This window comes from Lissotriton vulgaris, chromosome 1_2 (genome assembly GCF_964263255.1).
Source record: "Lissotriton vulgaris chromosome 1_2, aLisVul1.2, whole genome shotgun sequence".
Classification (NCBI taxonomy): Eukaryota; Metazoa; Chordata; class Amphibia; order Caudata; family Salamandridae; genus Lissotriton; species Lissotriton vulgaris.
Window position 1 is genome coordinate 80038997 of NC_141686.1, and position 23927 is coordinate 80062923.

Genomic DNA, 23927 nt, shown 5'->3' on the forward strand with positions numbered 1-23927 from the left:
CCAATTATTACCAGCAAGAGTGTTCATGCAACTGCTGGGAATGATGGTGTCTCGCATCGCAATTGTACCCCATGCAAGACTCCACATGTATCCCCTACAAGAGTGCTTAGCACGTCAGTGAAGTCAGTCACAGGGTCAATTAACCGATCTAGTGTTGGTAGACAGCCGCACCCATCACTCTCTGCAGTGGTGGAACCCACAAAATTTATCAAAAGGACGGCCTTTCATCGACCCTATTTCATAGATCGTGTTCACAGCAGATGCAACTCTGACAGGTTGGGGCGCCGATCTCCAGAATTACACAATACAAGACCTGTGGAGCAACAAACACAAAAGTCTCCACATCAACTATCTAGAGCTTCTAGCAGTCTTTCTAGCACTCAAAGCTTTTCAAACTCACTTAATAGGCAAAGCTGTACTAGTCTGACGGACAACATAACAACAATGTACTATGTACAAAAACAGGGGGGGGCACACACTCTCCAACTGTTATGCCTCTCTCAAACCATTTGGAATTGGGCAATCCATCACAGACTGTATCTTCTGGCATAACACCTTCCAGGGGTAAACAATCCGATTGCCGACCTCCACAGCAGAAAAGGGCAGCAAATTCACGAATGGGAACTTCATCCCCAAATTCTCCTTGCATACTTCCAATAATGGGGATTCCCACAAATAGACTTGTTCGCCACAGTAGACAACGCAAAAAGCCCAAACTTTGCCTCCATATTCCCACTCTCCAAAGGCAATGCTCTATTGATGAACTGGTCAGAAATATATTTGCCTACCTTTTTCCACCTCTCCTGCTCATTCCACTTCTGGTTCGGAAGCTCAGGCAAATAACCCTTACACTGATTCTAGTAGCTCCCACATGGGCCCGTCAACCATGGTACACCACCCTGTTGGAGCGACCAGTAGTTCCACACCTAAAGCTGCATCTCACCTCGAGGCTCCTCACTCAGAGCAATGGGTAAGTCAGGCATCCAAATCTCAAAGAACTAAACCTAGCGATCTGGCTCTTGAATTCAGTATTTGCTTATTTAAATCTACCACCAGACTCTACGACTATTCTAAAATAAGCAAAAAACCTACTACCAGAGCGTGTTATGCAGCAAGGTGGAAAATATTTGTTGTCTATTGTAATAACAAAATCAATCGTCTAGATGCTTCTGTACAAAACATTATCTGTTACCGGTTGCACTTGGAGCAAAATGGACTAGCTTATACATCCATTTGTTTCCACCTTGCAGCTGTAGCTGTGTATTTGCAGAACAGACAGCATTCATCCCTATTCAAAGTTCCAGTAATCAAAGCTTTCATGGCAGGCTTGAAAAGGGTAATACCACCAAGAATTACCCCTGCAACTGTGTGGAATCTTAACATTGTCCTTACAAGACGTATTTGTTCACCTTTTGAACCCTTGCAGAATTGTCCTTTACAATTTTTCATGGAAGGTTGCTTTCCTCATTGCTATCACTCAATTAAGGAGAGTTGGTGAACTACAGGCATTAACCTTAACCCGTTAACCGCGGCGGTAATTCCGCCGTAGTGCAGGCTTCTCCGTGCATTTCCATGCGCGGGTGGAATGCTGTCGGCAAATGGCCGACGGCAGCACTGGGGAGGTAGCGTTGGCCGACTTAAGGGGTTAAAAGAACTCTTCATTCAGCTCCATAAACACAGGGTAGTTATTTACACCAAATCAAAATTAATTCCCAAAGTAGTTTCTGCTTTTCATATTCACCAATCAGTTGAGTTACCAGTATTTTTTTTCCTCAACCTGATTCGGTTGCAGAACGAGCTCTTTACACTCTTGATGTTATAAGAGCCTTATTGTACTACATACAAAGGATCAAAGATTTTCGTTAAACAAAACAACTATTTGTTGCATTGTTCCACCTCACAAAGGCAACTCCATCTCTAAATCTGGCATCTCAAGATGGATTGTTAAATGCATTCAAATATGCTATGTGAAAACTAAAAAAACTTTATCCATACCCCCTAGAGCTCATTCCACTTGCAAAAGAGGGGCTAGTATGTCCTTTTTAGGGAACATTCTCCTAGCTGACATATGTAAGGCAGCTACATGGTCTACAACACATACATTTACCAAACACTTGTGTGTAGATGTGTTAGCACGTCAACAAGCTAATGTAGGCCAAGCAGTACTTAAAACACTGTTTCAAAGAACTGCAACCTCTACAGGTTAGCCACCGTTTTGGGAAGATACTGCTTTGTAGTCTATGCAAAGCATGTGTATCTACAGCACACATGCCTCGAACTCATTTTGTAACTTACCCACTAAGCATCTGTTCTTGGCATGTAGAGCTGTAGATTCACATGCGCCCACCACCCTCCATGGTCAAATATAGTTGTTGCAGTTCTTAAACATACATTCATATGCATGGACATCTCTATTCTACACGTACTTACTCCATTCTCACCCTCTTGCGGTAAAACAATCTAACAATGGAGTTGATGCCCATGCGCACTATCACAGAAAGGAGGAATCACCTTACCTAGTGACTAGGAAAGACTTATTCGAAAAAAAACAACTTGCAAACATCCAGACCCAACAAAAGATGTCAGGAGTATGCAAAGCAAGTGAATCTACAGCTCTACATGCCTAGAACAGATGCTTACTGGGTAAGTAACATAATCCTTTTCACGGTTCTATTTATCCTGTTTTTCAATTATCTGCATCCTTGCATTTGGCAAAAATAGTAAAACAAAGTGGATATAAAAAAACTATCCATTTCTAAAAATTGTGCGAAAATGTGTATTTAGAAAGACTCATTCACTGCAATTTTCCTTACACTTAAAAATGTCAATTAGCTCAAGAACAATAAAACAGGGTTTTCCAGTTTTTGTTTGTGTGATATTGTGTACGTTTTTTTTTTACTGTTACATGTGGCTTCAGGTTTTTTTGCATTAATGTGTATGTATTCTGTTAGAGATAGAGAGGAGTGGAGGGACGACTGCCCTGAACATATAATAGACAAAATGTATGTCTCAAATTAAAGAAAATCTTAAGTCATGCCAGGTTTAAGCTCGTTCACGTTAACTTCTTGCGCAGAACTTATTTGACCCCAATTAAACTGCATAAATTACTGCATAAATTATAAAAGGAGCGCCCCTCGGGTCTGATGCCCAAGGTGTTATTTCTGGGATTCTGCACAATATGAACTTTGCATAGTCACCGAGAACTTGTGAACACGGGTATTGGCAGCATTGGACCAGGTGACAGGGAAATTCCAGTCAAAACTCCCTAGCAGTATCTGATAGGATTTAAACTAAGCCCAAAATGGAGGAACATGTGGCACAAGTTTGTAGCTCCAGGGAGAATCCTAGCTAAAAGACACATAGCCTTACATTGTATGAGACTAAAACAACCGCAAGTAAACCACTGTTTGAGAGGGTGGTGGCAGTGAAAAATCACATGAAACTTTTGAGCAGTGTTCTTCAAACTTTTGAATGCCGTACCCCCAGTGGAAAAAATAAATCGTCCCCCTAAAAAAATGTCACTATTAAACTGCCAATATTTAAATATGTCCAGACATATTTAAGTATTGCAATTTAGTGTTATCATTTTAAAAATGCAAATACATGATTGCCAAACATACTGTTCTGGTCAGGCAGGCCTTACTAACGTGTAAACGTTTTCACAGTGTGATTATTAGAACTGGAGGTGGGAGTTGTGAGGAGTAGGAGTATTTGAAGTCCCTTCCCTTTTGACACCACCTCCCAGGCAGGATATAAATGACAAAAGATGTTAGTGGTGGCCCATTACAGACCGGCTTACTGCCGTCACTTACTCCCCTTAACACCTCCCCACACAAAGCACTGCTATCAGCAAAATGCTTCTGTTGTACAGAGCCTGGTGCCTCCCTGGGATTCCTTGAGGACCCTCTAGGCCTAGGGGGACCCGCCCCTCCAGTTTGAAGACCCTCTGCTCTAGAGATAGCATGACAAGTTGACAGAAAACTTAATGGACTGTCTAATGATGGTGCAACCGCTATTGGGCACTGTGGACATAGAACAACCTTGATAGTGTTGTAAGTTAAGCTGTGCAGAGTTGATGGAATTCGAGGTGCTGGTAGCGAAGTACAACTGAGATGCAGCATAGAAAAAGGTGAAAGAAAAGGATGGAGTTGGGTAAATGTACCAGCTGGAAAACAATGACCCAGCCACAAAAAGAGCTGAATACTAGATCTACTGTTGAGATCCAGGTTCCGATGGACAGATGACTGACAGATGAGCTAAAACGGTGGGTCATTGAAAGCAGGATGCTAGAAAGAACAGGAATGAGAGCCTCTCTAATGTGTTGGGTGGTGCAAAGTACAATTCGCAGCGGCTTCAACTGGCTGCACTGTAGTGCTTGGATGTTATTCGAAACCATATATAATCTCTAAAATGCCTGTTTTACTGCTTTGTTATATGTTATGTCCTGTGCCTGCAATCACAAAAGCAATCATAATTTTTCATTAGGTGTCTTTGTAAAAGTAATCACAAACTATTCTGGTTAGCGCAACAGACTATTTGAATTATTATTCTGAGCGCATACATTACAAAATCAGGGCTTGTACAGGTTAATTTTTCCATTGATCATCTAGTCTCCTTCATTAAGCATGGGAAAGTAATAGAAACAAATATGGTTATGAAGGCAAACTATTTTCAGAAGTAAATAAAAGACAGACCAATGAAGGTTGCAAACTGATCATCCAAACAATGTGGTGAGATTTTATGTCCGGAAAATATTACCTTAGTAACATTTCCATTCACATTGCTTCCTTTGAAACCATACCGAAATTAGGTGCTCACAATACATCCCATAAATCAGTACCTCATTACGTTTGTGAATTGACATTGTGAAAGGTAAATAAATGCAATAAGGTCAAAACCATACCCTTGTTTGAGCGAATTTTTAGCCTTGCTAGGGCAGCTCAACACTTATTTGAAACATATTGGCACAATTAATTTTTTTCGGTCTCGACTAAGACAGTGCATGCGCAGTGTGTTGAGACCTATTATCTTACAGTAGGCTTAGATCCTGCCCATTGCTTACTGTTGGCTTAATTTGCTTACCGTTCATTGGCTTCAATCAATCAATCATGCCATTTATAAAGCGCACTACCTACCCGTGAGGGTCTCAAGGCGTTGGGGGAGGGGGGGGAGGGGTGGAGGTGCTACTAGTGATCGAAGAGCCAGGTCTTGAGGAGTCTTCTGAGGGCCGGTAGGTCTTGGGTCTGCCGCAGGTTGGTGGGGAGGGTGTTCCAGGTCTTGGCAGCGAGGTGGGAGAAGTATCCGAGGGCCTGGGTGACTGTTCCTCTCGTCTCGGTGGGGATCCACTTGAAGATCCTGAGGAGCATTCGGAGTGTGTTGAAGCAGGATGAGGAGACGGTGTTGACCTGTTTAGTCATGGAGAGGGTGGAGTCGAGGATGATCTCCAGGTTGCGTGCGTGGTCGCTTGGTGTCTGGGCTGTTCCAAGGGTTGACAGCCACCAGGAGTCCTCCCAGGCTGAGGGTGTGGAGCCGAGGATGAGGACCTCCATTTTGTCCGAGTTCAGCTTCAGCGGGCTGTTCCTCATCCATTCGGCGACGGACTTCATTCCTTTGTGGAGGTTGGTTTTGGCGGTGTGAGGGTCTTTGGTGAGGGAGATAATCAGCTGGGTGTCGTTGGCATAGGAGATGATGTTGAGGTTGTGCTGTCGGGCGACCTAGGCGAGCGGTGCCATGTAGATGCTGAACAGCGTCGGGCTGAAGGAGGAGCCCTGGGGTACGTCTCAGATGATTTCGGTGGCAGTGGAGCAGAAGGGGGGGGCGGATGCTCTAAGTTCTGCCGGGGAGGAAGGATGTGGTCCAGTCCAGGGCCTTCTCTTGGATCCCTGCGTCATGTAGGCGTGTTCGTAGTGTGTGGGGGCAGACCCTGTCAAAGGCGGCTGACAGGTCCAGGAGGATGAGGGCAGCTGTTTCTCCGCTGGGTCCTGATGTCATCTGTGGTGGCGAGGAGGGCAGTTTTGGTGCTGTGGTTGCTGCGGAACCCGGACTGGGACGGGTCCAGGATGCTGTTCTCCTCGAGGAAGCGGGTCTGCTCTTTTTTGACGATTTTCTAGGTGACCTTCGCTGGGAATGGAAGCAGAGAGATGGGTCGGAAGTTCTTGAGGTCCTTGGGGTCCGCCTTGGGTTTCTTGAGTAAGGCTTTAATCTCGGCGTGCTTCCAGGGAAGGTTGCTGTCTCGAAGAAGATGTTGATTACTTTCCGGAGAAGCGGTGCGATGGCTGTGCTGGCTTTGTTGAAGATGTGGTGAGGGCATGGGTTTAGTGGTGATCTGGAGTGGATGGTGTTCATGATCTCGCTGGTGTCCTCGTTGTTGATTCTGGTCCATGAGAGCAGGCGGTTGGTGCAGGTGGTGGTTGTGGGGGCGATGGTTGTTGGGGCAGTCGTGGCGTTGAAGCTGTCGTGGATGTCTGCGATCTTTCGATGGAAGAGGTGGCCAGCGTATCGCACAGGTCTTGCGAAGGCGGAATGTCGTTGGTGTTGGGGAGTTCCTTCACGATGTTGAAGAGCTCTTTGCTGTTGTGCGTTGTTTTCCAGGTGATCTTTGAATGAGGCCCTCTTGGCGTTTCTGATGAGTTGATGGTGTCTGCGGGTGGCGTTCTTGTGGGCAGTGTAGCTGTTTGGTGTCCGTTCGCGGAGCCAGTTCTTCTGGAGGCCTGTAGGTCTTCAGTGAACCAGGCGGCTTTATTGTTAGTGTTGCTCTTGGAGTGAGTCTTGAGCTGGGCAAGGGTGTTGGCACAGTTGTTGAACCATTGTCTGAGGTTGCGGGCGGCGGTGTCGGGTTGGCAGGGGTCGTGGGTGGTCAATGTGCCAAGGTGGTGGTTAGCTGGTCTTCTGTGACCTTGCGCCAGCAGCGTCGGGGCATCTGTTGGGTGCGTTGGTGCGTGGTGGGCTTCCTGAAGGTAAAGTGGATGCAGTTGTGGTCTGTCCAGTGGGGTTCTGTGGTGCGGTTGAAGGAGACGTTGTGAAGATAGGGTCCAGTGTGTGGCCGGCAGCATGGGTAGGTGTAGTCACGAGCTGTCTGAGTCCAAGGTTGGTGATCAGGGTGGCGGATTTGGTGTCGTTTTTGTTCTCGATGGCGATGTCGGGAGCTGAGGTGGGGTTCAGCCAGGTCTCAGTCAGGAAGGCGATGTCAGGGGAGGTAGAATCGAGGAGGTCCCATAGTTTGACGGCGTGTTTGCAAGCGGAGCAGGTTTTGAGGAGTATGCATCTGAGATAGTTGGGTCCTTCGGTAGGTGGTTTTGCGGGCCGAGTGCTGGTGAAGCTGCAGTTCCAGCAGGTGAAGGTTTGCTCTCGTCCTGGGTTGAGTGCGTGGAGGGTGCTGGCATTGTAGCGCTGTTGGTCGTTGTGGTGTTTGCGGGGGCCAGGGGTTCTGGCGCTGGGCGCAGTCCTGGCGCAGACGGGCTTCCATTAGGCGCGCCGGCGGCACAGCGGCCTCCATATAAGGGGAGGTGGGAGGGAGGGGCAGCTGGGAGGCGGGAGCGGGCCGGCCTATGGGCGAGCGAGGGGGCGGGCCGCAGGGAAGCAGCTGCGGGAGCGAGGACAGAGCGGGGTGCTGGCGGCAAAGGGGGGTCAGAAACCAGTGAAACATAGTAAAGACAAATGGCAGTAAAACACTTAACAAATACAAAAAGGGGCACAGAAGGAAAAATGGGCAGCAAAACCAATTACACATCGGGCGCTGTATAGCACGGAGGAGCAGCGAACTTACGGCAGCAGCGGGGGAGAGGCAATGACACAGCAGAGGTGCTGCGCGTCGAGGGGAGCGGCCTGACCTGCAAGCAGGGTCAAGGGCTTAATTGACATTCTCATTTGCTCGTTTATTAGTCCGCTTCCATAAGCTTTCCTTCTTCTTCTGTTGTTTGTGCCTACTCTGGAGCATGCACACAATACTTGTGTCCTTCAACTGCTCATTTTTCAAGCGCTTTTTTTAAACACTTTGAGAGTGCATTTTTTTTCCAGCTGACCCCCCCCCGTACCCACTCCTTTGTTTCACTTTCATTCTCACCCCCAGTTACTGTTCTTGTTTCCTACTTGCCCACATTCCCCTGCCGTTCTTTCTTCACCACCACACCCTTGTTCGTTTGCTCCCTCAGTCCTGCTCACACATCCTCCATTGTCGGCTTCCCCAGCTCCGCCTCACCACTCTCCTTCCCCATCCTGGATTGAACATACTATGTCAGCTTTCTACCCTAGTCACTAACACCTGCTCTCCATTGTCAGCTTGTCAGCACAGCCACTCACGCCCACCCTCCTTTGTCAGCTAGCTTCCTCATCTCCTCCTGCCCGCCCCCTATTGTCAGCTGATTTTCCCAGTTCCTTCTCTTCTCTCTGATTGCTTCCCCACCCCTTTACTCCCACCACCTGTTCTCAGCTTGCTACTCCAGCCACTCATACCTGTCCTTTGTCTTCTTGCTGCTCTAAACACTCCCTGCCTGCGCTCCATTGTAAGTTTGCATCCTCAACCCCTTCTCATATTCTTTGTCAGCTTGCCTCTACAGCCCCTGCTCCTGACTCTCCATTTTCGGCTTCCTTCTCTAGCCCATTCTGCTCTCCCTCTGTTGTCACCTTTCTTCCCAAATGCCTCCCGCCCACCCTCCATTGTCCATATTCTGCCTCATTGTTTCTCACGTGTCCTCTTTTCGCATCTGTGTCCTTCTCTCGTGCCCTCCCTCTGTGTTGCCACACTGCCAACCCACTCCCCCATCTGTTTTTATTTTTATTTAATTAAAAAGTGCAGTAGCATTCGTCAAGTCATGTGCAACACGGCTAAGAATTGCCAAAACCAGTAGCACTAGGAGTGTATTGGAGGAAAGTGAAACAATTATTTCTAGAGAAAATGTAGAAGTGGAGAGGACAGTGAATTATTGTTGGCATTGAATTAGTGAGGAAAGGGTTGCTCCAAAAAGGACTGTAGTCGGTTAAATTGTGGAAGCACTCATTCCCAAAGATAAGGACCAATTAAGCTCTTACTTTGGGTTGGTGGAATTTTATTTACAATATATTTGTGTTCAAAGGGTACTCTCCTCTTCCAATACTTACAAACATTTTAGCTTTCCAAAAAGTACTTTACTTTAGGTAAGTGAATGTTGGGTGTGGAGAAAATGGGTTCATTTTGGTATTATAACCCTCTGTGAACAGAAGACTCGATTTTTTTTATTAGAGGTACTCCTTTTGTTAGGTTTTGCCTAGTAGACCGGGCATGCCTATTGTTAGCTTATAGAGGGCTCAGAACCCACCTGTTGCTTACCATTGGTTGGCTTCATTGTCACTCATTTCATTTCTTCTTATTTGTCAGTGTATGTGAGCGGGCTTTCCTTCTTCTTGTGTTTCCCTCCCCTGGAGCCTGGATGAATGTCCTTACTGCTCACTTTTTTCAGGTGCTACTTTTTTCTGTTTATCTAAACACTCCATCAGAGTCCATATGTTTTCCAAATGCCTGCCCAGTGTGCTTCACTTCCTCTCTCCATGGTCATCCAGGCCGTCGGGAAGGTGGCGGTTGGATGACCGCCAAGAGGTACCGTCGGACAGAGCGGTGCCTCCTTTTTCCCTGAGCCGCAGCCAGGTAACGTGAGGTATCCTCATGCATATCTGATTCCGTTAGCTGTACGGGTTTTGCAGAGGAGGGATTATTCATTTCTGATTACAGGTGATCCGGTTGTATCATTTCCAACCGCTTCAAATGTATTTGTATTTATCACTATATTTTAATTTCTCACTTTTTTACACTGTACCGTAGCAATATTCTAGTTGGTCCTGAAGAAGGCATTGGACGGAATGTGGTCCGGATGTGCTGAAACATGTTGACCTCTTTTTCAAACATCAGTTATTTGTTATAAACTGTTGTTTGCACTGTTTTTAGTTTGGATTGCGAGAGAAAAGAATAAATACGGGGTCTGTTGTAGTTCAATTTTAAATTCACATATTACTTTTGTTATTTTGCACTGCATTCATTTCCCACACAAGTCAATTGCTCTCTTCTGGTAACTTACCATTAGAACCAAAAACATCCTCTGGCTCCCCGTCCCTATGATATGTTGTAGCCCTTAGTGTCACTAGAGTGACTTAAAGAGGATACGCAGATGATAAAGCATGTCACCAATTGGTGAGTGATTGGAATCCGTTCATCTATATAGGACTGCTCATTCAGATAGGACTCTGAATTGTAGTAGCGTAGACATCCAGGTTTTGCGGGGTTTGGAGTACTCAGAACATTATTATTGTATTTTAGACCCCTGGATATTTGTAATATTGTATGTCGACTTCCTTCCCATGCAGATTTCTCACACTTGAATTCTTCTCCAGGTATAGTGACATAGCATACTACGAAGGGCTTCTCTTATTTTGCTTTCAAATGTTTTTGACAGTTCTGTTGAACTGAGTTCCATGGTGAGTTACAGCACCAACCTGTGCTGGCTATGAGACAATGTAGAGTCTGAATCATTCTTTTAATTTAAGGTACGCCAGAGTTCATGGCTCCTGAGATGTATGAAGAGAAGTACGATGAATCTGTTGACGTCTATGCTTTTGGGATGTGCATGCTTGAAATGGCCACCTCAGAATATCCATACTCCGAGTGCCAGAACGCTGCGCAGATCTACCGCCGAGTCACAAGTGTAAGTCAACCTTCTTCTGCATTTCTCTTTTCCTTAATTTTTGGGAAACAAATATTGTTTTGCTTTACAGCTTAATCTGCAGATAATTACCTGTTGAAATGCCATAAGCCGGATGTGCCGATCGAAGATCTAGTGGGGTTAGATCCATGGCAGGTTTTTGAGATGTCCACATAAGATAGTTTCATGCAGTGAAAGTCAGTGGAACTAATTCACATAGTCGGGGTAATCCTGAAACCTGGCATAAATCCGACCCTTCCTGACCTCCTACATTGGACAGCCCTACCTATAAGATTGAACTATCTGAGAACTGCTAGTTATACCACTAAGCATGTTAGGCACTGTCAGTTGACTCGACTTCAGCACACCGCCTTGTACACTTCTTAATACGGCTAAAAATGTTTGCCAGGCGAAATGTTTGTGTGGGGAAATTTCTCTTAATAGAGAAAGACTTAACCATTTCGAATATTTCCGCAGTGCAGCATCTCGCTGCAGCAATTACGCACGTCAAGAGTGCTGCATGTTAGTGAAATGTACTTTTCTAGTGAAGCTCTTACATTTATTCAACACTGTCACGCTGAAAGAGTATTTCCGTAACAGCACTAGTCTGGTGGGCGACCTCACTGACATTTTCTTAAAGAATAATGTAGGTAGGAAAATGCTTTACTTAAACTGACGCTGGTTAAAATGTAATAATTGATAAACAGTGCACTACCATGGAGTTGTCAAATTTTTATATGTTTCATTTTAAAGTCTTCATAGAGCGTGGATATGTCCTCAAAGAGAATATTCGCGCTTTACTGAGAATGTTTATTGTAGTAAGAGCATCTGGTACATAAGGTGATTGTGGGATTAAATTGAAATTGGCATTTCAGTAAACACAATGCTATGGACAAAATGGGATTGCGCGTAACATTGCGACAAAAAGTACTGTTGTTTTTTTAGCTGTTGGAGTAACTCTTGTTTATAATGGATGCAGAGTTACCGATTTTCCCAGACTCCCACCGTATTTTGGTTCGGTTGTTGAGGCCAGTATCAGAGCTGAAGTTCCAGGATTTGTAATTGAGACAGAAAATCGTATCTGCAGAAAGGCCTGCGTTAAGTGATAAAACACTTTCGATGTGTGCATATTGACATTGACGGATCTCAGCGTAGGTTTGCCTATGGAGGTTGTGGTTTTTGCTACAAGTTTGCATTTTTTTCTTATTTGTAGCATATTTAAAATGCAAGATAATTTTTTTTACTTGAAACATGCTTTTTAAGTGTTTATTCTTTAATAAAATAACATTCTTCAAATTCATAAATTGTTGAAAATCTAAACTGTTTGAGAATCTGCTCCCCTGCAGGATGTATGTATATTCCTAATATAGCATGTGAAAATATTGTTAAAATATGACCGTTAGTGAAAAAAAAACACAGTGGAAGACAGACCAAACTGAGCAAAAGCTTCAAGTACGAAAGACCGAAAGAGAGAAGACCGTATGTGGTAAACGTCTTTGGGTTAAACGTAAAGGGACGGTGGACTGGAGCAGGAGAAAACATTTTGACGAATCATCTGCTGTGAATTATCATAATAGTGGTCCTGGGAGTGTACCCCCGGATGAGAACATTGGGTCAGAATATCACAGAAGTGCAATGCAGAAACACAATAGTATTCCAATTTGAAACACACATACATTCTTACCACAACATATGGGTCGCCATGAACTACTAAATGGAGTTTTTCTTTTTGTGTCATGATGCAGTCCATGATTTGTATTTGTTGTATGCTTTCTTTAAAAAAAAAAAAAAAGAAAGATGCCCGTGTCAGTATTTGTTGCAAGGGGTCGTAAGTTAACGTATAGGGGATCACGTGATTATAGTTTCTGCCTGGGAACAATAAAAACACTTAAACCAAGCTGCAGAGTACAGGCTTAACTTGATCACTGTTGCAGAAATAATTGTAGGATTAGTAGTGGCTCTGGTCTAGGTTGAACACGTACTGATTAAGGAGAGGCAGAACACTCGCAATCAAATCACTGCCATTGGTATATATTACAGTGGTAAATAGCCCCTCTATAGTTCTTGTTAAGTCAGACTTTCTATTGGAATGCCACTTTTATTTCCTTATTATGTTTAGTGCCGTTTGGAGAATCTGCAGGAAAGAAAATTACATCAATTTCGGTTCTTCATGGCAAGTCTCATCAGATCCATCAAGCGGGGACTTAAAAATAGGGGAAGTCCCAAAAAGGACATTTTGCATTGGAACTTTCATGGGATTCTTTAATATTCGGCACAGAAAAATTATTGAATAGAACCATGCCAAGCTTGGCATGTAAATGGAACGTTGGTGAAGGAAGTGCCTTTAGTTGGTTTGGTGTAAATCTATTCAGTAGTTTTCAAGAATTGTGGATCTGCTGTGGATTTGTGAATCCGCTGAAGATTCACAACATATTGACCACATCATACCCAAACTTGATGTCCTCATACTTTTATCTATTTCAAAGCTCAACTAGGCGTGCAAATCCATCTCATTCACAATGTTTTAATCAGGTTGCCCTCATTACATACATTTATTCTCAACCAAGTTCAACCAAATCCCAGCCATCTCGTATTTGACAATGCATCTACGATCTTGCCATACATAATCATTCATCTCTGTCCAGTTTTCCAAATACCAGCATTCTCCATATTTAACAATTCATGTAATTAAGTTTAAAAAAAATATATATTTTTATTGATTATTCACAGGAAAAGACATATGACATTGTGAAACATTAACTTTTCTGTATGTACAGGGGTCAGAAAAAATGCATTAATGTAACAGTAACCCATCATCCCTTTCCCCCTTGCTCCCCACTGCAGTCAATAGAAACATACTGATCGATACCCAGCGAGATGGAAATTAACTAGCAGACTCCAAACCCAAACGGTCCCTGCTGCGGGCACTGAGCAAGACGCAACGTTCCCACTCCAGAGGAACCCAGGACACATGTATACCTCTCAGACATTACCATTTCGGCAGGTGTAATTTCAGCTGATCCACCTGACAGCCCCCATTCTGTTTGTCCAAGGGCCAACCCTCCAGAGATTAAGCCATAAAGTCCACACCAGTTGTGTCTTACGCTTTCGCTCCGGGGTGTCACGTAAGTCCGCCAACATTGCCGCCCATGCAGTCAGGTCATCCATCACTTTTTAGGTCTCACCTACGCAGTACATGCGGACCTTTAGCTGTCGCTCTGGTCATGTGCAGGCACACACTTGTGCTTGTGGCGGCATCCACCTTGCAGGACCATGCAGGAGCGAGCAGGGGCGCGTGCACACGCAGCACTCCCAGGCTCTTTTTCTCTCTGTCTCTCCTGCTCTCTTTCGCTCTCTCTCTCTCCCCATCTCTTGCCTAGCCGACGGTAGAAGCCATTAGACTGCATTAAAGGGTTTATGGTCCTGGCTGTGAAGACACCGCTCGCTGATGTGAAAGGGTTAATTAAGTGCTTGCGGCTCGTCCACCTCAGGGGAACACAGTCAACACACAACAGTGTCCTGGACACTTCACGAGAACTACTGAATAGCACCGAGGAGGAGACGGCCCACCTTCACACTGGCTCGATGTACCAGCACCCGAATCAGACGCCACAGTGAGGTCCATGTTCATATAGACTTAAACTTGCACTCTGCCCTGCATTCCTTCATCCTGGTCTTTTTGCTCTCTCTGCATTCGGTCATCGAGGGCCTGGCTGTCGGACTTCAGGAGGACTCCTCAAAGGTGCTTGAGATCTGTGTGGCACTTCTACTGCAGGCTGAATGCAATAAGTCTATCATTGCATTCAGCCTGACCCTAAAGTTGGTACAGAGCCAGCTGAGTCACCGTGTGGTGGTGTTCGTTCTGGTCCTCTTTGCCATTATGTCACCACTGGAAATTGGTATAGGTGTCATCCTAAGTGAGTTAGGCGACTCAGTGAACCAGCTGACACGCAGTGTGATGAAGGGCATAGCCACGGGCACCTTCATCTACATTACTTTCCTTGAGATCCTGCCCCACGAACTAAACTCTAGCAAGCAATGCATCCCCAAGCTCACTGTGCTTATCCTTGGCTTTTCTGTGGTAGCTGGTGTCCTATTCATCAAGATCTAGCACGGTTGTGCATCCGGGTCACTGGCGAGGAATGCTGCTGCTGGAATAAGACCACTTGTAAAGTTTGGCGTCAAACAGGCTCCCTCCATTTGGTTTCTCCCTGCACACCAGTCATATGTGTTCTAGTGTGTACATTTTTGCACGTACAATCAGGAGCTTGTGTTCTAGTCTGGACTTTGACTCTTGACTAGGATTGTACAATCTTGTGCAAATACGCCATTTTTAGGGGCACTCTGAAATCAAGTAACCGCTAGTATTATATATATTTTTTTAAAAGATCCTTCCCATTAGGAAATTCCGACTGTCATGATTGTGTTACTTAATGCTCAGATTGTTAATTTTTTTAAATGAATTATTATGAAGGTAACCCCGTTAGCAGACACATGGATATTTTTTGTTGTCAGCTTTCAAGACCCCAATCATGTCCATTCTTTCTAGATTACTGCCTCAAGGGACATCCTGTGATCTTAAAAGCTACTAAACAAGACAAGCATTGGCATAGCCAATAGGTCTCACCTTTGGGACCTTATAAGTGTTTAGCCATGCACCAGTTAATGTTGTTGCAGTAAGGATATTGTGCTGCATAATTATATACTTCTAAGGTCCCAAAGGCGAGACCTATTGCTATGCCAATGCTTGTTCATCCTGTTTCATTCGCTCCTTTTTCACCACTGCCCATTCCGGCATATCTCAGAGCCAGTCAGAGTATCTAAGAGGTGTGAACCCAGCCATTTTATGGCGGTACCGTGTTTTGCAAGCAGGAGACCCAGTAATAAAAAATGTCCTACTCAGTTTCATTTTTTTCCACAAATCTGTTACTGAAGATTTGTTACTATATCTGTCCAGTAATCTGTTAGGTAAGGGCATTGCCACACCACATATATGAAATCTGCCAGAGGATCCAGTCGCCGGGTTGAATGGTGTGTTCCCCGGGCGTGGTTTTGTCTGGAAAGGCTGCAGCCACCTGTGAACGACAAGAACGTAGTGCAGACATCAAGGAATCTAAGTAATCTGTCAAAACATTCAAATCAATATCAGTTAACTTTTTAGGGGATGGGACGCCCCAGATATTCGGAGGTCTCCCATATGTGACTTCGAAGGGGGACCGACCCGTCCGGGAATGTGCCACCATTCGCATGTAGAAGAGAGCAACCGGGAGAGCTGTAACCCAGTCTATTTGTTTGTCAGCGCATATTTTAGCAAGTTTGGTCTTTAGAGTCTGATTAGGTCGTTCGACTAAGCCTGCTGCTTGGGGATGTCGAACACAGTGGAATTTCCAGGTATATCCTAACAGTAAGGAAACAGCTTCCATTAGTTTAGAGGAAAATGGTTGTCCGTTGTCAGAGTATATGACTCTTGGTAACCCATATCGGGGAAAAAATTCCCTGACTAATTGTTTAGCTGTCGTTTGGGCACCGTAGTCTGGCACGGGTTATGCTTCAGCCCATCGGGTCAAAGTACAGACTACCAAGCGGACATACTTATGTCCTCGACATCTCTCCATCTGGATGTACTCCATTTGGAGGACTTCAAAGGGGTGATTTGGGGATGGAACCCTCCTTGTTCAACTGGGACACTTTTCCCTGGATTGAACTGACAGCAAATCATACAGGTTCGTACTTTTTGTTTGGCTGCTGAGCGCAGATGCTTGTTATGCCATACCAAATTTAGGCTGTCCAACATTCCTTTTTCTCCTAGATGTGCAGGACCATGGGCAGTTTCTAAAATTACAGGAACCATTATGTCAGGGAGAAACCATTTGGATTTATCCTTTGTTACCAAACCCTGATCTGTGTGAGAACCTCCCTCCTCTTCCCATTTTCTCTTTTCGGTCTCTGTAGCTTGGTTTTGGATGTCTACTACATCTTTGGTTGGATCGATAACTGGAAACACAGTCTTAATGGTAGTTTCAGTATTCAGTGTTCCTGTCTGAGCAGCGTGTTTAGCTATGGCATCCGCCAGAGCATTGCCTCGGGTAATGGAGTCCATGACTTTTGTGTGTGCCTTGCATTTCAGTATAGCTATTTCTGTGGGTTTGTGTATTGATTCTAGTAGCTGAAGAATAAGATCTCCATGTTGTATTTTAGTTCCATGAGAGGTAAGAAAACCTCTTTCCTTCCATAAGGTCCCAAAATTATGGATTACCCCGAACGCATATTGCGAATCGGTGTAGATGTTAACCCGTTTTCCTTTGGACCATTTGCATGCTTGTGTAAGGGCTATGAGTTCTGCTGCTTGAGCTGAATGTACGGGTATTCTGGCTGCTAAGAGGACCGTATTCTCTGTAGTGACAGCATAAGCCGCTGAAAGCTCGCCTGTTTGGAGGCGCATGCAGGAACTATCTACGAACAGTGTGTGTTCGGGTGTACTTAGAGGTACGTCTACAAGATCAGACCGGGGTTTAGTGACTAGTTCGACTATCTCTAAGTAGTCGTGGGTTTGTTCGTTTTCTGGAACAGTGGGTAGCAGTGTAGCTGGGTTGAGGATATTGCATTGTTTGATGATAATGTGGGGTTGGAATAACATGACTTCATAACCTGTGAGACGAGCTATGGTAAAGTGTTGTGTCTGTGTCCTGTTAAAAAGTAATTCTACTGCATGTGGGACTTCTACCTCAAGAGGATGTCCTAGTACTATGAAATCACTTTGTCGGATTGCCAGAGCCGTAGCTGCAACGGATTTTAAACAGGCAGGCAGACCTTGTGCAACAGGATTAAGAGTACTGGAAAAATAAGCACAGGGACGATGTTTATTGGCCTGCGTTTGTGTGAGTACTGACAAGGCTGTAACTTCCCCTTCCGTGACGAAAAGGGCAAACGCTTTGGTATAATCGGGTGTAGCTAGGACAGGTGCAGAGCATAATGCTTGTTTGAGAGTGTCAAAAGCAAAAGTATGATCAGGTGTCCATGGCAATGGAGAAGAGGTGGCAAAATCGGAGGTCGTTAATTGTATCAGAGGTTTGGCTAAATAGGCGAACTAGGGAATCCATGCCTACAATAGGAAGTGAGTCCAATAAAAGCACGGACTTCTTTCTGTGTCTTAGGGACAGGAATGTTAAAAATGAGTTGGATTCTTTCAGGTGTGAGTGCCCTAACCTCCTTTGACAGCAGGTGTCCTAAGTATGCCACCTGCTGTAAACACAATTGTAATTTAGAGGGTGATACTTTGTGGCCATGCTGTGCAAGAAACATTAGGACAGTTCGTGAGGCTTGTTCGCATTCTGATTCGTAGTGTGCAGTGATCAGTAAGTCATCGACATATTGTAACAATGTCGTATTGGAGGGCAGAACAATGTCATCTAGTTGTCTTTTAAGTGCCTGACTGTAGATACTGGGACTTTCTGTGTACCCTTGAGGAGCTCTTGTGAAACAGAAACTACGACCTTGCAGTGAGAACCCAAATAGATACTGGCTATCTGGATGAATGGGTACACTGAAGAAAGCATTTTTAAGGTCAATAATATGTAAAATGTTTTGCATCAGGATCTATAGCTGTTAGCAGAATGCTGATGTCTGAGACCACAGGGTACTGTGGTACCACGCATTTGTGTAGTTCTCGTAAATCTACCACAAGTCTGTAAACTGGTGGTGCACCGTCAACTGTCTTCTTTCGCACTGGTAGACCTGGTGAATTACATATGTTGGAAGGTACTTCTCTGACTACTCCTTTTTGTATCAAGTCATCGATAATCTGAATAAGGGCTTGTTCCGCATCTGGAGGTAACTTGTATTAGCGTACACGAGGTAAGACAACACCTTCCTTCAACGTGACTGTGTGGTGTGATAGCCATGAACCCTACGTCAGTTGAATCCGTAGCCCATAATGTAGTAGGAATGTCCCTTAATCTGACCTCTTATTCTCGTGTCGTGAAATGACCTTTGAAATCTCGGATCCCTTCCGGGGAACAGTATATCACAGCACCCAGTTCCTTCAATGTCTGGATGCCGAGTACATTTTCGGGACAGGATTTAGTAAGTACCAAATCGGTGGAAGCTGTAAGAGGTCCAACCTGAAGTGATACTGGTTCAGAAACTTTGTTAATGACTGGTGTACCTGAGAAACCCAAGGAAATACTATTTGTGTTGTACTGTCGTCCTACTGGCCCGGTGTCAATCAGAAATGTTGTTTCTTTACCTAGGAGCTTAGCATGTACATAGGGACCCTTTTGGTCGACCGGGACCGGGATTAGTGGACGACTGTCGTGTTCCTCCCAGCTGTCTCATGAAATTGTTGGGAATTCAGGATAGGATGCCACGGGATACTGATAGAGTTGTGTGGCTAATTTAGTATCAGCTGGGAGAGTGGATGTTGGAGCAGAGGGACGAGTGGTATAGGGGCGAGGCTGTGTCTTTCCAGTAGCAATATTATGTTGTAAGACTGGACAGTCACGTACAAAATGTCCAGGCTTTTTGCAATAATTACAAGTAACCTTTTCTTGTGTTTCTGAACGTTGCTTATGAGTCTGAGGAATTGTATTGGTCTGTGCTACCAGTACTTTCATTTTAGTATCTTTTGTCCTCTTTTTCTCCTGTTCCTGTTCATCTCTAATTCTATTCTGATGGTACTGGAGCATCTGAAGTGCTTGCGAAGGGGAACTTGCTTGCCATGTGCTTTCGACCTTTAACACCCTATCTTTTATTTGTTGTATGGCGTTTTCTACAAGCTTTGAACCAATAGACTATAGGCGTCTCCACCTGAGGAGAGACCGCTATTAATAAGAAAACATTTTTCTAGTCTGGTATAATAGTCCCCTATATCCTCATCTGGTTTTTGTTTGCATGCAGAGATAGCATCCCAATCTTCCTTTTTAGTGGCAAATAACTGGGAGAGTATTTTCGGGGGAAGGCGAGGGAGTTCTAGGACTAGAGGTCCCAAGCCTTGTCTAGGAGCACAAGTAGTTTCTTCTGTTTCTAAAGCTGTCCATGATATCTTTTTCCCTACTACCTCCCAATCTTTCCCTTTTAGTTTGTCGTATGTTCTCTGATGCAGCAGGACTTTGAGGAGAATATTGAGATCCTTGTAAGTAACGGAACCCATTTGTAGTATATCTTTGAGTTCCCTATGGAAACCCGTAGGATCTTTTTCGTGAGAAGGGACCATTTTCTTCATTTCTAATAACTCTATTTTTGTCAGGGGAGTGTAGACAAATGTTTGGTGTAGTTTTCCTGCAGAATCTACAACAGGATGTACTTCTCGGAGAGGAAATTGACCTTGGTCTTACTGAGGAGGATTTGAGACATAAATATTAGAATGGTATTGGACATAGCGCTGTCGTTGATCTAGGAAAATGTTTTGGAATTCTTGTCCCCTTGTCACCCACCTCCCTTCTAGACAGTCTCGTAAGAGAGGATGTAACATTTTGGGTGGGTGGCTAGTGGCTTCATACAATGTAATGAGGTGTTATACCATATAGATACTGGCTAGTCTTTGAGATGTCATGGGGAGCGATAAGAACATTTGAGCGACTATGTCAGGGCCATATATACAGTATTGGGACACCCAATGGGTGCTTGATCGAGCGAGTTCTTATTCTTGTGTGTGAGTGGAGGTTAGTCATCCATCCAGTCATCGAAAGCTTCTTGTGTTAATTGGAATGATCGATCTGAAGAAGCTGACAATTTTTTTAGACTTATTCCTAAATTGTCCGCTACTTTGGGAACGAGGGATACGAAAATGTACTGACCCCTGAAAAGCAGCTCCTTCTTCCCTGTCTTCATCTGTACCCCCATTCTCTGTCTCTTGGGTAGGGGCATTTTTCTTGTGAGAGTCGGAAACCTTTACTGGTAACGAGAGGGATGAAGTAATCTCATTCCTTTATTTTATTATAATTCCCCGCTACTACTGCTTAATCTTGCTTAAGTAAGACGTCGGGAACCCTTTTCCCAGCACTTGATATCATACGGATAAAGCAAGTAATCATAAATCGTGAGAGACATTTTTTATGGGCGATAGGTCTATTTTTAATAGCCTCTTGTAGGGCTTCTAAATTTTCTCCTGTTCGGAGAGCTTCGTAAATTTTATTTAGGCAACTTGTGATATTTGGTACCTCCTGTATGCCTTCTAAAGCTTCCCGTAAGCGATAGGAGACATCTGCTTGTGGACCTTCTCCTGGAGTCAGGTCGAATTCACATTCTAACATGGGTAGAACACCATCTGAAGTATCAGGGATGGGTTCCGTCTGAGTAACTATCCGTCTAGCTGTTGCTTGATTAGTACAAGCAGGAGGTGGTTCCATTAAATAGGTGGTAATGAAGTCTTTAGATACGGAAGGTACTTTAGCACATGGAGGTGCTGTGGGAATACTAGGGTCTGGATTATCATCGGACTCTGTCCTTTGTGAAAGGACGGGATATATACCCGTCACGGAGGCCGAGGCCTCCCTTTTTTATTCGTTCAAAATTAATATCCTCATTCTGTTCCCGTAACTTTCTCGTCTTACTTTCTTCTGACATTCTGTTTGCTTTCTCTACTTTCCTTTGCACTTTCTGTTCCCTTCGATGTGCTTCCTTTTGCCATAATTTGATACTCTCTAACATCAAGGGTCTTGCTTTCTTTTCCCAACATTTCTTTTCAACTGCCATGATACAATTTAAATCCCATGTGCCACTCTTTGGTCATTTAATCACAATTTCTAAATCTTGAGTGTACTCTTCCCAAAGATCTAAGTACAAAACAGCACCAATGCCATATTTTGTATACATAAGGAAACCAGGAGTATCCTTTTGGGGGACTGGTACAGCTTGTTCCAGTAACCCCCTCCGGGTACCCAGTTTACACAATTTAGAGAACAAAGGCATTGCGTCAACAAACAACAAAACTTACACTTGATAACTTGATATATCCTGAGTATCAGAATACAAACATACCGTTTTCTAGAAACCTAGAGCCCGTCTTGACCAAAAATCAGAACCCGTCTTGACCGTGCCCTGAAAAATCAGAACCCGTCTTGATACACCCCCAGCAGTACTCACCGAGGTGCAGAGAACTTGAAGATCTTGGAGATCTGGACACTGGACTAGTTGCGCTGCGCTCTTGATCAGGGGACTTGTCGGGGTTCTGAAGACCTCTGACTCAGCAACTTCAAAAGATTTGGGCTCTGGGTCGAGACTTCCGCTGTCGTCCTCACCGCCTCGTATGGATGGCTAGGCCGCTGCTCGGTCCCTCTTCGACACGAAGGAGTTCATGCAGGAACACCCTGCAGTGTGCACGTTGAAGTCCGTCGGTATCTGGAGAGACCGGTTCGGGTCAGCATCACCGGCGTGTGGGGAGTAGGGGAAGTTCCTGTTCGGGCGCCAATTTACTGTGGTAAATATTTTAGTAATTTACCTTGATCGGAATTTCTATAATATCAATAAGGTCAAGCATGAAGAGCAGAGTCCGTGGTGGTTAGAATTCAAGGGTCTTTATTCAGTAACTCAAGTTAAGGGAGAGCTCCGTCACTTAAGGAGGCTCGGGAATAGTCTCTACTTTATTCAAAGAAAACATGGTATTTATACATTCTTGACATAGAAAAGAGGAAGGAGCTTCCCTTGAGCAAAATTCGGTTATCCATGTTGTAATCATACAGAAGTCATGGCAGTGTAACTGTGTCATAATCATACAGGAGTCATGACAGGAAGCAGCGTGACTGTGTCTTTAATCATGAGGAAGTCACGGCAGAAGCAGAGCGTTAAGAAATAACCCTAGGCTGGTTCCGTAGATAAGAGAGAGAGAGAGAGAGAGAGAACGGTTCGTGACAGGATGTCTGGTGTCGTGTCTTTAGCAAACAGGTCCTGGTTTCTCGGAATCGGTCATTGTGTCTTGGCAAACAGGGGCTCATTTCTCGGAATCGGCCTGACCATTAGAGTGTGTGGTTGCAACGGGGCTTGTTTCTCGGAATCGGCACGGACATAAGAATGTGTGGTTGTATTTAGAAGAAGTAGTGCGTTGTGTGCAACCTTACGTTTATGTGCCTGGGTTTTCTAGTCTCCATCATGGTGAGTTCGGAACGTGAAAGAGAGGGTGTATAATGGGACATAAATAACAACAAAATATTTATTTTCCACAGGACAGTGCACACTAGTTAGCACACACTTGTACAACAGCACTAAATTATTGCAAATTAATAAGATTATCAATGCAAGTAGAATATGGTGCACGGAGCACAAGCTGTTTAAAAAATGGCAGCAATTGTAGACACGGTAAGTTTGATGTTATACTTTGCTTAAAAGCTTAGTAAGGATAGAGCTGCAACGCTTGGCTTTGCAGTTTGATGGCAGGTGTAGCAGTAGTATAGCAAAGGGGTACATACTTGTAGTTTGATGTAAAGACTAGTAAGGTATAGCAGAGGGATACAAGATTGTTATGTGATAGGAGTGATGGTAAAGCACAATATAGGGTACTGAGGCAATAATATAATATAAGTGAAGGTGGGAGCAGAGCAATGAAGCACAAGCTATTGGCGCGAAAATTAGACAGGGCAGAATAGCATGAGGCCATAATCTGCTAGGAGTGATTGCGCAAGTAGAACGTAAATGTTACAATTGTAGGTTAGGCAAAGTTGTAACGAGAGTAGAGCGTAACAGCATACAGCACAAGAGTAAAGATTTTTAATTTAACCACATGAGATATACAGAAGCAACAAAACAATGTGGTCGCGGAGGAAATGTACGCGAAAGCATTCCTGGTTTCACGAACTTCCACGGGACCGGTCCAGAGATGTATTTATTTAATGCATTTTTATATAGCGCGGACTGTACCCGCAGAGGGCCCTGGCTGAAGGAAACATGACTGAGCGTGCCGCGCTTGCAGCGCGCGTGCGCATTTAAAAAAAGAAAGTGAAAATAACCTCGAGCCTATGTAACGCGCCACACCGCCAACCAGCTGTACACACTTTAGAAGAAAGCGTGTCTTCAAACGCGCGTCATCACAAGAGCACCCACACACCCCAATCGACGCGTGCCCCGGTCTGTACCGCATGAGAGGCAAGTCAATAACAATAGATCTCGCTGGCGACAGCGCTTTCATTCTGCGTCCCCAGGCAAGACCTAAAAATGTATTCCCTAATTAAACTTAAGGGTTCCTCACCTACGGTTCCAAATCTCACTAGGCTATGGCAACATAATTTTACAATGCAAAAATCAGCATCACTCTGCCAAGTCCATGTTTCT

The 23927-nt window shown here is 44.5% G+C and overlaps 1 protein-coding gene and 1 pseudogene across 5 annotated transcripts in view; both read left to right on the plus strand.

Annotated features, from left to right (window-relative positions):
• Positions 1 to 23927, plus strand: part of WNK1 (WNK lysine deficient protein kinase 1) — a 1566458-nt gene that overhangs the window by 370176 nt on the left and 1172355 nt on the right. For all 5 annotated transcript variants that reach the window (XM_086952842.1, XM_086952840.1, XM_086952841.1 and 2 more), the window contains exon 4: positions 10513 to 10670. In XM_086952842.1, the coding sequence (XP_086808968.1) occupies positions 10513 to 10670 (158 nt within the window). The remainder of the gene's footprint in view (positions 1 to 10512; positions 10671 to 23927) is intronic.
• Positions 12060 to 14778, plus strand: LOC147733949 (zinc transporter ZIP1 pseudogene; annotated as a pseudogene).